General features: G+C 45.6%; 1 protein-coding gene across 2 annotated transcripts in view; it reads right to left on the bottom strand.

Annotated features, from left to right (window-relative positions):
• The window catches only part of PLEKHH2 (pleckstrin homology, MyTH4 and FERM domain containing H2), a 123,149-nt gene extending 111,836 nt beyond the window's left edge, over window positions 1–11,313 (bottom strand). For both annotated transcript variants that reach the window (XM_030557657.1, XM_030557658.1), the window contains exons 1-2: window positions 11,226–11,313; window positions 4,561–4,690 (exon numbers count right to left, since the gene is read on the bottom strand). In XM_030557657.1, the coding sequence (XP_030413517.1) occupies window positions 4,561–4,683 (123 nt within the window). In that variant the 5' untranslated portion in view covers window positions 4,684–4,690; window positions 11,226–11,313. The remainder of the gene's footprint in view (window positions 1–4,560; window positions 4,691–11,225) is intronic.
• Window positions 11,314–14,135: the final 2,822 nt, after the last annotated feature.

Below are 14,135 nucleotides of genomic sequence, written 5' to 3'. Positions count from 1 at the left end.
AAGTTTGGCCTTTGAGCTGCATAGTTGTGGACTCACTAGTCGTGCTGCCACCTTAACTCTGATGCACTGTTATGGAAAGGGCCATTACTCTGTGGGGAAAGAGGGTATGTAGCTCTTCCCTTCCACTTCACTGCCTCTTCTTGGCCTGGCCAATGTGTGCATTGGAAACATGATCATAGAATCATAGATTATTAGGGTTGGAAGGGACCTCAAGAGATCATCTAGTCCAACCCCCTGCTCAAAGCAGGACCAATCCCCAAATCCCTAAATAGCCCCCTCAAGGATTGAACTCACAGCCCTGGGTTTAGCAGGCCAATGCTCAAACCACTGAGCTATCCCTCCCCCCAGTGATGGTTCCAGGTAGGTCCTCTTGCATGGAGAACGGGGCAAAATTTGACCCTGTGCATGCAAATTCCAACAAAAACTGATTTACTGTGGCATATCTTTGTGCAAGGTGGTGAGTCTTATGGCTTAGGGAAGCATTTAAAAATTGCAATGATTCTATATGGGCTTCATTTTATTTGGATTTGTGTCCTACGAAAACAGGACTAGCTAAGCTATATTGTGACGCATGACCAGGTTAAGCATCCTGCAGAATAAATTACTCCAATTCAACCCTTAAAAACATATGGGGAGATAATGCTTGTGTTTTTGTGATTTACATATATATTGGTGGAGGTCAACAATGTAATCAAACAGTCTGTATTCTGTTAATTCAGAGATCAAAAGAACTTCTTTACATTTAAATGAACTGTAAACATAGGACATCTGCTGTATTCATCTCTCTTTAAAATGTATAGCGAATCATCTGAAAATGATGGAAAAACAAGCAATTGCCTTATATTAATTAATGTAGCTAATTGCCAGTGATATTTGGGAAACCGACCTACTTCAAAGTCGCCCTAACTGTTGGCCTAAGGACTATTGTTGGCTTAAGGACAAAGAAGGCCTGGAATTGTATAAAAGACCCTTGGGTCTGATCCTCTCATCTCAGATCTGCTTGAGGTTTCATGCAGGGGAAGCCTAAGCCACAAAGACTGAGATCCCAGTTCTGACTGGACGGCCCTGAAATATAAACATTGGACTATAACCTATGAACTATTTCTGAAAGATCTCTTTACAACTACAAAGCTCATCAACTCTGCTATGAATCTGAACCTCAAGAATTGAACTCATGTCTATGCATACTGATCTTATAACCATACTCTCCCTTTTCTTTTTAAATAAATTTTAGTTTAGTTAATAAGACTTAAGTGTGTATTTGGGTAAGATCTGGAATATTCATTAACCTGGGAGGTAATGTGTCCAATTCTTTGAGATTGGTAGAACCTTTTTTGTATCACTAAGATTTTCATTAATCCTATCATATCTAACTTGGTTGACTAGGTGGAGGGCTGAGGCTGGGTTATTTTAAGGGAACTGCATTGTTGACTTCTGAGTAACCAGTGAGGTATAACAAAAGCTGTTTTGTGCTGACTTAGTAAATCTAAGTATTGGACTATACACCAGCTTTGGGGATTGCCTGCCCATTCTTTGCAGTGCACCCTAACTGACCTCAGCTGGCTTCCCTGGGATTCCGGTCACACACATTTAATACAAAATGTAAGAAATAATTTCCATTCCAAAATTTTTATTACAAAAAGACATGCACTGTATGATGTTAAACAGGAGTCTTGTTTTGGCCACTACTCAACAACGGGGGGTGGAGGGGATAGAGAAGAGTGATGGTACTGTCAAATTCCATTTGCTTTTAACTTTGTCAATTACATAAAAATGGAAACTTTAGAAAAACAGTGCAAGCCAATGGCTATATTTCTTTTTACACTTTTGACTCCTCCCTATAAATTATTATTTCTATCTTATTGTTAAACCTACAAAAATCTACTCTGGATCCAATTCAGCAGTAGAGCTGGTAAGAACAATTTTATTTCACAAAGCATGCTGTTTTGTCAAAGAGAATACTTTTTCCGAGAGATGTACTGGTTTCCACAAAACTTTCATCGGGAAGGTTTTTTGGGGTGTGGGGTGAATATTGAAAGTTACTTTACTGCTATGTGGTTAGGGTACTGGCCTGAGATGTGGAAGAGACAGGTTCAAGTCCCTGCTGTGACAGTTCTGAAGTGTTGTGGGATGGAAAAACTGTGTTTTGAATCAGGCAGAGCAGCAAGATGAACCTGTATCTACCACATCTCAGCCAGTACCCTAACTACCCACAGTTCCATTTCTGCAAAAACTTTTTAAAGTTATCAGTCTAACGAGAAACCTTGAAGTTGCCATTAAATGGAATTGTTGTTGTCTGGTCAATTCTATTCAGCAGTATATTTTAACTACATTGAACTACAATATCAGAGGGGCAGCCATGTTAGTCTGGATCTGTAAAAGCAGCAAAGAATCCTGTGGCAACTTATAGACTAACAGACGTTTTGAAGCATGAGCTTTCGTGGGTGAAAACCCACTTCGTCGTTGCATCTGACTAAGTGGGTATTCACCCACGAAAGCTCATGCTTCAAAACGTCTGTTAGTCTATAAGGTGCCACAGGATTCTTTGCTGCTTTTATTGAACTACAATGACACTGTAAATCAGACATAAATCTGAGCTAGCCAGCCAGGCTTACAATTATTTTGCATCATTAGAGCAGCGCAACGTAGTCACAGCGTACCAGTGAATCTGGCCCTCTGTATTAATATGTGCCTCCAATCTGGTGCAATATCACACAATTTTTGGATAAAGAATTAGAATGCAGACGCACAGAGACCATCCACATTATTTGCATTCTATGACTATATGTTCCTAGAGCCACAGACTACTAATTTTTGACATGGTATAGATCTGCATGGTATTTCTAGTACAAGGAAAAAGTAGTGTATTTCTCATGGACTGAGTGCTTGGTTTCAATTTTTCTTCTACGGGATATAGCAACCTGAAATACATACCTGCTTATTACTTTTCCCATTTGCACTGTATATTGTAAACCACTAGTAGTTAATGTAATATGGTGAAAATGTACTTTTCTGTATAAAACTTGTTACACCACATATAAGTGTAAGCCTGAATGGCCTCTAATACAGGGAAAGTCATTTGAATCAGACATTCTCTACTTATAAATAAAACAGCAGGCAAACCTAGGATAAAATACTGGTTACAATGGAGGGAAGGAATTGTTCTATTTTTACTTTCCTCTGAAGGAGGTTTCTCTTTAATGTTATACTCCTTTATAATTTTCCTAATAAAAAAAGCCCCCACCATCTCCTGCTGTTTCTGGATCCTGGTTTCTGCATGAATTAGAAATTTCCAAGGTTGTGCTTATACTCAGTGGCATAGAGAGGTCTACACTTAAAATGCTGCATTGGTGCAGTGAGATAAGTGGGGAAACTTTTCCACTGTCTTCAGTGGGCTTTGGAGCAGACGCTATTGTCATAACTTAGTCCCAGATTTGGACCTTAGCGTCCAAAATATGGGGGTTAGCATGAAAACCTCCAAGCTTAGTTACCAGCTTGGACCTGGTAAAGCTGCCACCACCCAAAAAATTAGAGTGTTTTGGGGCACTCGGGGTCCCCAGGGAAGGTTTTTGGGGGGACCAAAGACCCAAATCCCTTGAGTCTCACAACAAAGGGAAATAAACCTTTCCCCTTCCCCCCTCCAGGTGTTCCTGGAGAGATACACAGAAGCAACTTCCGTGAATCTAAGCAGAGGGATTCCACCCTCCCCCGTTTCCAGCCTGGAAAACAGAAGTACTTCCCTCTTTACCCAGAGGGAATGCAAAGTCAGGCTAGTAAATCTAACACACACAGATTTCCCCCTGACTTCTTCCTCACACCAATTCCCTGGTGAACTGCAGACTCAATTCCCTGGAGTTCCCCACTAAAGAAAAACTCCAACAGGTCTTAAAAGAAAGCTTTATATAAAAAGAAAGAAAAATACATATAAATGGTCTCTCTGTATTAAGGTGACAAATATAGGGTCATTTGCTTAAAAGAATATTGAATAAACAGCCTTATTCAAAAAGAATACAATTCAAAGCACTCCAGCAACTATAGACATGTAAATACAAAACAACAAACCAACTTTGTACTCACAACTTGGAAACAGAAGATTAGAAAGCAGGAAATAGAAAAATCCTTCTCATAGCTGAGAGGGACCCACACACAAACTTCCCTCCACCCAGAGTTGAAAAAATCCTCTTTCCTGATTGGTCCTCTGGTCAGGTGCTTCAGATACTTATTTCCAGGTGAAAGAGACGTTAACCCTTAGCTATCTGTTTATGACAGCTGTATACTTAGAAGTGTCAGTTATTACAATGTTGGTACATATATTTTTCCTCTACAGCAGAATCTTTGCTAGATTGCCACTGTATGGGGTGATTTTCAAATGAACATTTATGGGAATTTAGATGTGCAAAATTTTTACATCTTCAGTGGTATTAAAAATTCTTTAGATTTGTGTTTAAAAAAGTTTGTCATAGAAAGAGCAAAAGTGAGTTAGCCTGAAGCAAGACTAGTCTTATCCCCCATTATCAAATAAAACTGTCTATATAAATTATTTAATATAATAAGACCTACCTTCTCTGCTAACAGTTCTCTGATTTTGCTTGCTTGGAGACGAAATTTCATCAGCTGTGACTCCAGAGTTACACATCTTTCTTTCCAATTTCCAGCTCCTTCTGACTCTGAAAAATCTGCCATAATTATGCTGGGGAAAAAAAATTAGATTGCCTTTAATACGTCTGGGCCTATTTTTTGTATACATATTAACCTTGATTTTACAGAAATCTTAGGGGACACCTAAAACTTTCGTACATGGCTGTTCTATAAAAACAGGGGAAAATATGACGGCCTACCCGGGCATTTAAAGTAAAGGGATGTTTCACACTGAAGTTTACTTGTAATTATTTTCTAAATTATTACAGAGCTGTAAAACATTTTCTGTTGATGAATGGGGAAACACCAACTGTCTTAACCTCTAGCTACTATACACTATTTCATACACACACAAAATTTGCAGAGAACTAACCCTTTGTTAGGGTTAAACTCCTCATAGGGGGTAGGAAAACTCCTCATAGGGGGTAGTAGCACCAAAATAGTTAAAGTGGAAGCTAGCTTACTGGTTTAAGGAAAAAAAACACACAGCTGTCAAAGTCCTATAAAATCCAAATGCTTACAGGTAATTTCTTGGAAGTTGCTGTGCCTCATGAAAGCTGAGGTAGGCTTAGTGGTCCAAATTTGAAATCAGTTGAGCAAGGAGCTTCTGAGATACATTTTTTTTTTAATGAACGTTAAAATGTTAGTGGTGGGTGGTTTGTTTTTGTTTTGTTTTTTAAACACAAATATCCCTAATAGAGAGTCCTATTCTAAAGCTGACACTGACTAAAGTGGTGCTCTAGTCCCTGCCCCTATAAATACACCATCTCCCAACACTTCCTCCCCATGGCTACTCCATCAGGCTGAGGGAGTGGGATCCAGAGCTTCCCTTCCCTCCACTGTTCACTGAACAATGGAAAGAACCAGAACTCCACTCCTTCCCCAGGTTGCCTCCAGCAGTGAGAAAGGGGTTCTATATTCTCCCTTCCCTGTCATGCTGCTGTTTCTTAGCTTGGGGGAAGGGGTGGAATGGGGGCAGAACCTAGGATGGAGCAGGAGTGGCGCTTCCCCCGGCAAATCACACAGTTGGCACCTGGGCTAGTAGACCTTAGGACAGAGAAGCATTTGAGTAGGAAGAGTGAAAGGAGGTTTAGGCTGGATATTAGGAAAAACTTTTTCATTAGGAGGGTGGTGAAGCACTGGAATGAGTTACCGGGTTGGGGGGGGGAAGGGTTGCAATCTCCTTCCTTCAAGGTCTTTAAGGTCAGACTTGACAAAGCCCTGGAGGAATGATTTAGTTGGGGATTAGGTCCTGTTTTGAGCAGGGGGTTGGACTAGATGACCTCCTGAGGTCCCTTCCAACCCTATGATTCTATTAAAGCAATATAGGAAGAAGTCCAGGGCTGAGAGCAGTAAGGTGAGGGAAACTGCAGACCCTGGCTGCTTGGTAAAAGGCCCTGGACTGGAACTCTGAGTAGAAGCTGGGCCTGGGTTCCTCTACTAACCACTGCCAAGTGATGTTGTGACTCAGGCAGTCTGCTAGTTCATGCCCCTCACAGCAGGAGTGACAGGGTCAGAGCAGCAGGAATGAGGATTGCTGAATAATACTTGCCCAGAGATGCTTGGCAAGTATTTATCTCTCCCCCACTCCCCCCAAAAGGGGAAACCATGGTTTGACCTGGCAGGAGGGATGAGTTGTGAAGTAGCTACACTGCAATTCCTTGAGCAGGAGGAGACTGGCAAATGGTGGAAGAAAGGGAAGGAGTGAGTGAGTGGGATGATGGGCTGTGTGACTGTTGGAAAGGGGTACTAAACTGGGTGAGCTAATCCCCTGATTTGCCTGAAGGAGGTGCTGTTCAATGGTGAGTAGAGCACCTCTGTCACAATGAGCCCCAATGTGTCTGACAATTAATGTTGCCAGTCTACAGTAAGTAAGTTTTGGCCACTGCACCCCTACATCAATAAATTTTGTGCCCCAGCCTCAACATTGACCCTGTACCCTCAATCCCAAATCAGTTAATTTTGTGCCCTCCCAGTTCTCTGATCCAACCCAGTTCACCCACCTAGCCACACAACTCTGCAGTCCCATTGTCTGCAGCCTCACATCTGCTCCATGCTCCCAGAACACCTTTCCTCCTTGTGGAGGTGTAGAGGTTCTTCACCCATTCCCATGCCTGGTGGGAGGGCAGGTCTAAGAAGGTTCTCCTTTCTCCTGTCATAGGCCTGGATGTGCAGCATTAGAAAGGAAGAGGGATGAGCAGAGAAGAACTTGACCTGTCTTTCACAAGAGAGGTGGGGGGGAAGGAGCCCAAAGATTTGGGGTTCTTTCTGCTACCTCCTCTCCCCATCTCCCTTGTGAAAATATACTGCCTTCTCCATGTCCTCCTCTCCCTATCCAAAACTTGCTCTTGAGGAGAAGGCGCCGGGGGGGGGGGGGGACGAGTTCTGCCTGCCTCCTGAAACAGCCAGCATTAGCTGTTCTCCAGGAGGCAGAAAAGTAGGGAAGGCAGCCAATTTAAGGGGGTTTTCCTCTGTATAGTCTGAAAATTGCATGAATGCTGGACCTTCTCCTGTCCCCATGAGACGGGCTCCAGTGAAATTAACTGTCCAGAACCATAATTAATAGAGTCAAAGTGCCTAGTGCTAAGACATGCCCTTCCAACATATGGAGTGTGGCTAAACTTAAACTTCTGGTTTTCAGAAGTTTAAATTTGCGTTACCTTAACTTGTCTTTGCTTGGCTTTCAGAGGATAAAGTTTAGCCACTCTCCAGATGCTGGAAAAACAACATAACACCCCTGAACAACCATAACTCCGTGGTAACCAAGTTTTTGGGCAGTTAATTCAAGTAGATATTGAACTTAATTGTTCTGTGTTACTTATGGATCTTGTTTGAACTAGTTCACATTGGCAACTTTGGCTAATACTCAGATACCTTCATGCTTTTTCCTATTTCATAAAATCTGTAAAGCCACTGCCCTTTACTTCAGATTCCTATTTAAAATTCACCTCTGCTGTGATGCCTACAAAACCATTTGCTGATCATGGCTAGGTAGGTAAACTGATTGTGCCTCTTCCTTTTCCCACTACCTTGCTTTTACTTACTCCTTTGCACTTACTAACTTCCCTATTCCTCTCCGACCTCTACCTTACTTAAAACATTAGAAGAAAGGAAGAAACAAAAACAGCCAACAACCAAATGTGATTATCAAAGGCTGTGTCACTTCTTTACCATATTAATTTGCTTTCATGTTACATCCCCATTCCCAATCCTTCAAGTGTCTGTCTTTTAGGCCTCAAAACAAAGTCCATCTCTGTACAGGAAAACACTTACACATGTACCTAATTCCCCACTGAAGTCAATGGGACTTAAGCATATGAATAATTTTAATAGGAATGCTTTCCTGAATCAGGGCCTTAGACTTCAATCCTATAAACATTCATGCATGTTCTTAACTTTAAGCACACAAATTGTTCTATTGACTTCAATCTGACTACCAACATGAGTAGAGCTAAGCATATACATAAGTGTTTGCAGAACTAGGGTCTTAGACTGTAAACCTTCCAGGTTTCTAATTTCTTCATTCCTCACCCTACCTGATAAATCTTTGAAAGGCACTTTCTCTGACCCCATTACCCTTTCTGGTGCTGAGGAGCATACCTTCAGGAGGCATGCTACTAGGGACCCAAACTTATGCTGTATTATCTCTTTGCAGGAATCTCTGCAGAGCTTCAAACGACATGATGTTCATTCTTTCACAGCCTGCCCACAACTGTCACTAGCTCCTCAAGTGTCCACTCTCACCCCTTATGCAGAAGCAAGAAGACGGTGCCACACAGGCAACTAATCTGCAAACTTGGCATGGGAAGAAGCAAATCCATGCAAGGAGAGTCCCATCCATGCACAAATCTGAGGGGACAATATAGGGATTGAAGACTTTCTTAGTGCTATTTGTCCAGTTAGGAATTTTTATAGTTGTGACCAAGTATGGCCACAAAGGATGGAGTCAGATCAGCCAATGTTGGTTAACAGTGCTTGCGGTTACTGGGAATATGAAAATGTATATAGTTATGGTTGTCATGGAAAAAGTGACAAAGAGTCCTGTGGCACCTTATAGACTAACAGACATATTGGACCATAAGCTTTTGTGGGTGAATACCCACTTCATCAGATGAATGACACTAGCTAACACGGCTATCCCTCTGATGGTTGTCATGGAATTTTTGCTTCTCTCTAAGGGTACCACTGCAGGGTAGAGTTAAGGCTATTTGGATGTTGCACAAACATAACATTCAGTACATCGGTATATATTAATGAACAGTGTTTAAGCTAAGTGGAACTTCTCAGTGTACAAGCTAATTAACATCCAGTTACTGTCTAAATATCACTGATATAAGGAGTGAAAATAAATGATCAGTAACAAGCACCCCATGAAAGTTACTTCCTATTTTCCAAAACGCATAAAGGGTTCTGGAAATATTTACTAGCACAAAATAAACTGTTTACAATTGTGGAGTGAATGATCTTACTTTGAATCAATGACTTCCTGTTTCTTGTTTGATTCCTCAAGGGAGGGGAAAAAATGAGTTCATCTCTTGGCTTTACCTGAGTTTCCTACGTAAGTTTCCTTTTCTCTCCCTCCTCACTGTCTCCTTTTTTTTTTTAATCTAAGATCTTTTGTAAACTAACAAACACCCATTAAAATTGTAAATTATAATTATAGCATCAGACATTAATTGAAACAAGTTTGACAAGCCTGGGATGATTAAAAACTTTTTAAAAAAAGTTTCTTGGTAAGTTTTTCTCCACACACTTCAAGGAGCCAAAAAAATGGAGATAGTTTTCCTTTCCTTATTTAAACAAAGTTTTGATTTTTATATCACCAACTTTATGATGTTTTTCATTGTCTTTTTAATACAAGACTGGTTTTAGGTTAACAATTTGTATAAGCCTCAGTGTGGGTGGCTGGAGAAAGTTGGATAGGTCTTCCTGTTTTACCAGGATTGTGCAGTTTTCAAAACAGTTTGTGGAGGATTTTCTCCCAGCTCCAAAAGATATAATCCTGTTGAGATATTAGGGTTCGGTGATATGTGGACCATATGTGCCTAATCTGAGGGACCTCAAATTTGAAGGATTTTCAATGCTGCAGCTGTAAAAGTGATGTTGCGTAGAAAGGATGAATGGAGAGATGGCCCCTGCCTGGAAGGGCTCCAAGAAAGACATTTTTGAGCTTGTCATCAGATCACTGTCCTGAGCCATGAAGAAACACTGTTAACTTTGGTGGTGGTTTTTTTTATTGACTCCTTTTGTGTAATTCCAGGTTATGATAGAGAGATGTCCTGAATTTTTAAAAATTCCTTCAAAAATTGATTTATAAAGGGTTTTTCTCTTCTCTTGTAAATTTTTATAAGGGTATGGTCATGAGGGTAGAAATCAACTATGCCGCAATCCTGCAATAAGCACTACATATGTGAACCCCTAAAGAGCTCCACTAGCTGCAATGGAGAATTTGTGGGAGTACAGAGGTCTGCGAACATAAGAGTTCATTGCAGGATCAGGGCCTAACTGATTCTACAGCCACAACCCATTGTACACACAGCACTGTCAAATACGTAAATGCATAAAACAAAACTATTTTCACTAACTTTTAACTTATAAAATTTTTAAGTGTAATTGCTTATTACAGTAGGAACAAGCTTTGCACTCACTAATGGGATTTGCAAGTTGGTGGTGTCAATCCATACATATATTTCTTGAGTGTTAAGTGTGGGGGATTCTTCTTGGAAGAGGGCATATGGCAGAGAGAAGCTTTAGTAAATGACAGACATGCAGTAAGCTACTGTATCACCATGCAGGTCTCAGTGTTGTCACTCCCACTTTGGGCAGGTGTTGTATAGACACACAAAGCTGCTTTGGTGCATCAGTATGTTACCCCAGTGGATGACCTCATTATCACAAGGCAATGATATCATGACCCAAAGTGAGGGACCTCTGACACAGTATGACAGTGGTGGCCAACCTGTGGCTCTTCAGAAGTTAATATGCGGTTCCTTGTATAGGCACCAACTGTGGGGTTGGAGCTATAGGAGCCAACTTTCTAATGTGCCAGGGAGTGCTCACTGCTCAACCCCTTGGCTCTGCCACAGGCCCTGCCCTGAACCTGCTTTGCCCTCACTCCTCCCCTCAAGGCCTCCTGGACACCACAAAACAGCTGATTGGGAGGTGCAGGGAGGAATGCTCAGGGGGAGACCAGCAGGGCTGCCGGTGGAGGAGGGGGGAGGCACTGTCCAGGAACAGGGTGGGGGAGCTGCTGATGTGTTTCTGTGGCAATGTACATTGGTAAATACTGGCTCCTTCCCAGGCTCAGGTTGGCCACCCGGGTTTATGATGTCCTGATCCTAATGCTATGACATCACAATCTGATGTCATGCGATGTCCCCTGGCCGCCAAGCCAGCCTGCTTTGCCGCTGCCTGAGGCCGGACGAGGCTCCCCGCAGGGGGCCAGCCCCGCAGGGAGCGGGCGCAGGGGCTGCGGGAGCTCCGCTGCTGAGTGGCCAGGCTGGAGGGGGAGCGGTCCCGCCCGCACGGGGAGGCAGCCCAGGACCCGGCCCCTGAGGGAGGAGAAGGGGAACGAAGTCTCGTCAAACCTGGCAGGGCTCCGGCGGGCTGCCGAGCAGGAGGCCGGTCCCGCGCCGGGTCCCGTCTCTTGTCTCGCAGCTCCGGGCTCCGTTAGGGTCGAAGCCGCCGCGCCTCTAACCGCCTCCCCCGCGCCTGTCCCACGATCCCCGCGGCGGGCAGCGAGGGGCCTGAGCGGCAGCCGCGCTGGCCACTGAGGAGCCAGAGGCTGCCCGGCCGCAGGCCGGCGGGCGGGGCCGCCCGCCCCCTCTTGTGCCTGCGAAGAGGGGAGGCAGCTTCGGGGCACAGCTGGGAGGGAAGGTCCCAGTTCCTGCGGCTCCCTCCCAGCCAGAGCGAGGGGCTACGGGGCGTGGGACGGCTCCCTTTGGCCGAGGCCGGCAGGGTTCCCCGTCGGGGCACACCAGGAGCACCTGGTTCCGGCAGGGGAACCCCTGTGTCGGTGCCCGTTGGGTCAGGGCAACCCCTGTGTCGGTGCCTATTGGGTCAGGGGAACCCCTGTGTCGATGCCCGTTGGGGGAAGGGACTTTCTGTGTCGGTGTCCATTGAGGCATGGGGATCTCTGTGTCCTTGCCTGTTGGGCCAGGGGAACCCCTGTGTCGATGCCCGTTGGGGGAAGGGACTTTCTGTGTCGGTGCCCATTGAGTCATGGGAACCCCAGTGTTGGTGCCCGTTGGGTCAGGGGAACCCCAGTGTTGGTGCCCGTTGGGGGAAGGGACTCTCTGTGTTGGTTCCCATTGAGGCATGGGGATCTCTGTGTCCTTGCCTGTTGGGGCAGGGAAACCCCTGTGTCGGTGCCCGTTGGGTCACTGGAACCCCTGTATTGGTGCCCATTGGGGGAAGGGACTATCTGTGTCGGTGCCCGTTGGGGCAGGGGATCCCCTGTGTCAGTGCCCACTGGGGCAGGGGAACCCCAGTGTTGTTGCCCATTAGGGGAAGGGAGTCTGTGTCGGTGCCTGTTGAGGCATGGGACTCTTTGTGTCAGTGCCCGTTGAGGCATGGGGATCTCCGTGTCGGTGCCCGTTGGGTCAGGGGAACCCCTGTATTGGTGCCCATTGGGGGAAGGGACTCTGTGTCGGTGCCCGTTGGGGCAGGGGAACCCCAGTGTTGATGCCCATTAGGGGAAGGTACTCTCTGTGTCGGTGCCCATTGAGGCATGGGGATCCCTGTGTCGGTGCCGGCTGGGTCAGGGGAACCCCTGTGTCGGTGCCCATTGAGGGAAGGGACTCTGTGTTGGTGCCCATTGAGGCATGGGGATCTCTGTGTCGGTGCCTGTTGGGTCAGGGGAACCCCTGTATTGGTGCTCATTGGGTCAGGGGAACCCCAGTGTTGGTGCCCATTGGGGGAAGAGACTCTCTGTGTCGGTGCCCTTTGAGGCATGGGAACCCTCGTGTTGGTGCCCGTTGGGTTGGGGAACCCCTGTGTCGGTGCCCATTGGGGGAAGGGACTCTCTGTGTCGGTGCCTGTTGAGGCAGGGGGATCTCTGTGTCGGTGCCCGTTGGGGCAGAGTAACCCCTGTGTCAGTGCCTGTTGGGGCATGGGACTCTGTGTTAGTGCCCATTGAGGCTTGGGGATCTTTGTGTCAGTGCCCGCTGGGGCATGGGAACCCTTGTGTTGGTGCAAGCTGAGGCATGGGGATCTCTGTGTCAGTGCCCGTTGGGGCACGGGACTCCCTATCTTGGTGCCTGTTGGGGCATGGGGATCTCTGTGGTGTTGTCTACTAGGGCACCCCCATTGATGCATTGGGATCCTTGTGTTGGTGCCCACGTCGGTGCCTGCTGGGGCACCCCTGTTGAGGTGAGGGGACCCTGTGTCGGTGCCCGACAGAGCTGGCCCTGTCAGGACATGGGGACCCCATGTCTGTGCCCACCAATGGTGCCCCCATAGGTGTGCAGGGACTCCTGTGTTGGTGCCCACCAGAGGCACCCCCATCAGGTATCCCCTAAGGGCCTCCTTGTGTCAATAGTACGCTCCACCATGCTCCACTGGGGAGCAGGGATCCCTGTCTCAGTGCCTGTCGGGGCAGAGGGACCCTTTTTCTGGTGCCTGCTAGGGATGCCCCTGTCAGGGTGGTGGGATCCCTGTCTCAGTGCCAACCCAGGGTGCCCACATCAGGGTACTGGGACCCTGTGTTAGAGGTCCTGCTCAACCATGCAGCCTTGGGATGGAGCCTGCTAGGTACAGCCAGACAGTGTAAAATAATCTTAACTACAGATGTTACTATTAGCTCCCCCTGGAATAATTGACTTTTTAACCAAAGGATCGTTCTCTGAGTGAAGGCAGAGGACTCCAGACCTCTAACAGGAAAACCTTTGTATAGAAATTTGTATAATGGTCAGGGCCAATGTAACCACTAGGCAAACTAGGCGTCCGCCTAGGGCGCCAAGATTTGGGGGCGCCAAAAAGTGGGCTGCGCTGTTTCTCAGGCAGCTGCTTGGCCGCCTCTGCTCCGGCTAGGCCCTGGCTTGGGCGTTGCTTGGCAGAGGGATGCCAGCTCTGATTTTATGTTAAAAGTACTCAGATGCTATTGTGATTGCTATTCCTGCTAGTCTTCAATGTCTGGTAAAGGGACAGTATACTTGGAACAAATTGTCAATTCCATCTGAATGGGTATTAACTCTCTAAATGTTCAGCGTGCTGTTCAGGTTATACACTTTACTTATACATATTGCATGATAAGAGTGTTCTCCAACTTTTATTCTGGATAAATATTTTATGTAAAGGTCATTATTGCTATTATTTCTTGGAGAACAGCAGCTAGCTGGGCTTTGCCTCTGGACATGATATACTGGGAAGATTTTAGTTCTCACAAAATGTCCTATGGTTCAGTTTCTCTTAAGAGCTTGGCAGATAGTTCACCCTTCCCCATAAGCTGAACGTGTATTAATTCTAATGAACAGTGCCACATTATGCAGTATTCAATT

Source organism: Gopherus evgoodei, chromosome 3, assembly GCF_007399415.2.
Source record: "Gopherus evgoodei ecotype Sinaloan lineage chromosome 3, rGopEvg1_v1.p, whole genome shotgun sequence".
In the NCBI taxonomy this organism is placed as follows: Eukaryota; Metazoa; Chordata; order Testudines; family Testudinidae; genus Gopherus; species Gopherus evgoodei.
This window is presented reverse-complemented; position numbering and strand designations above follow the sequence as displayed.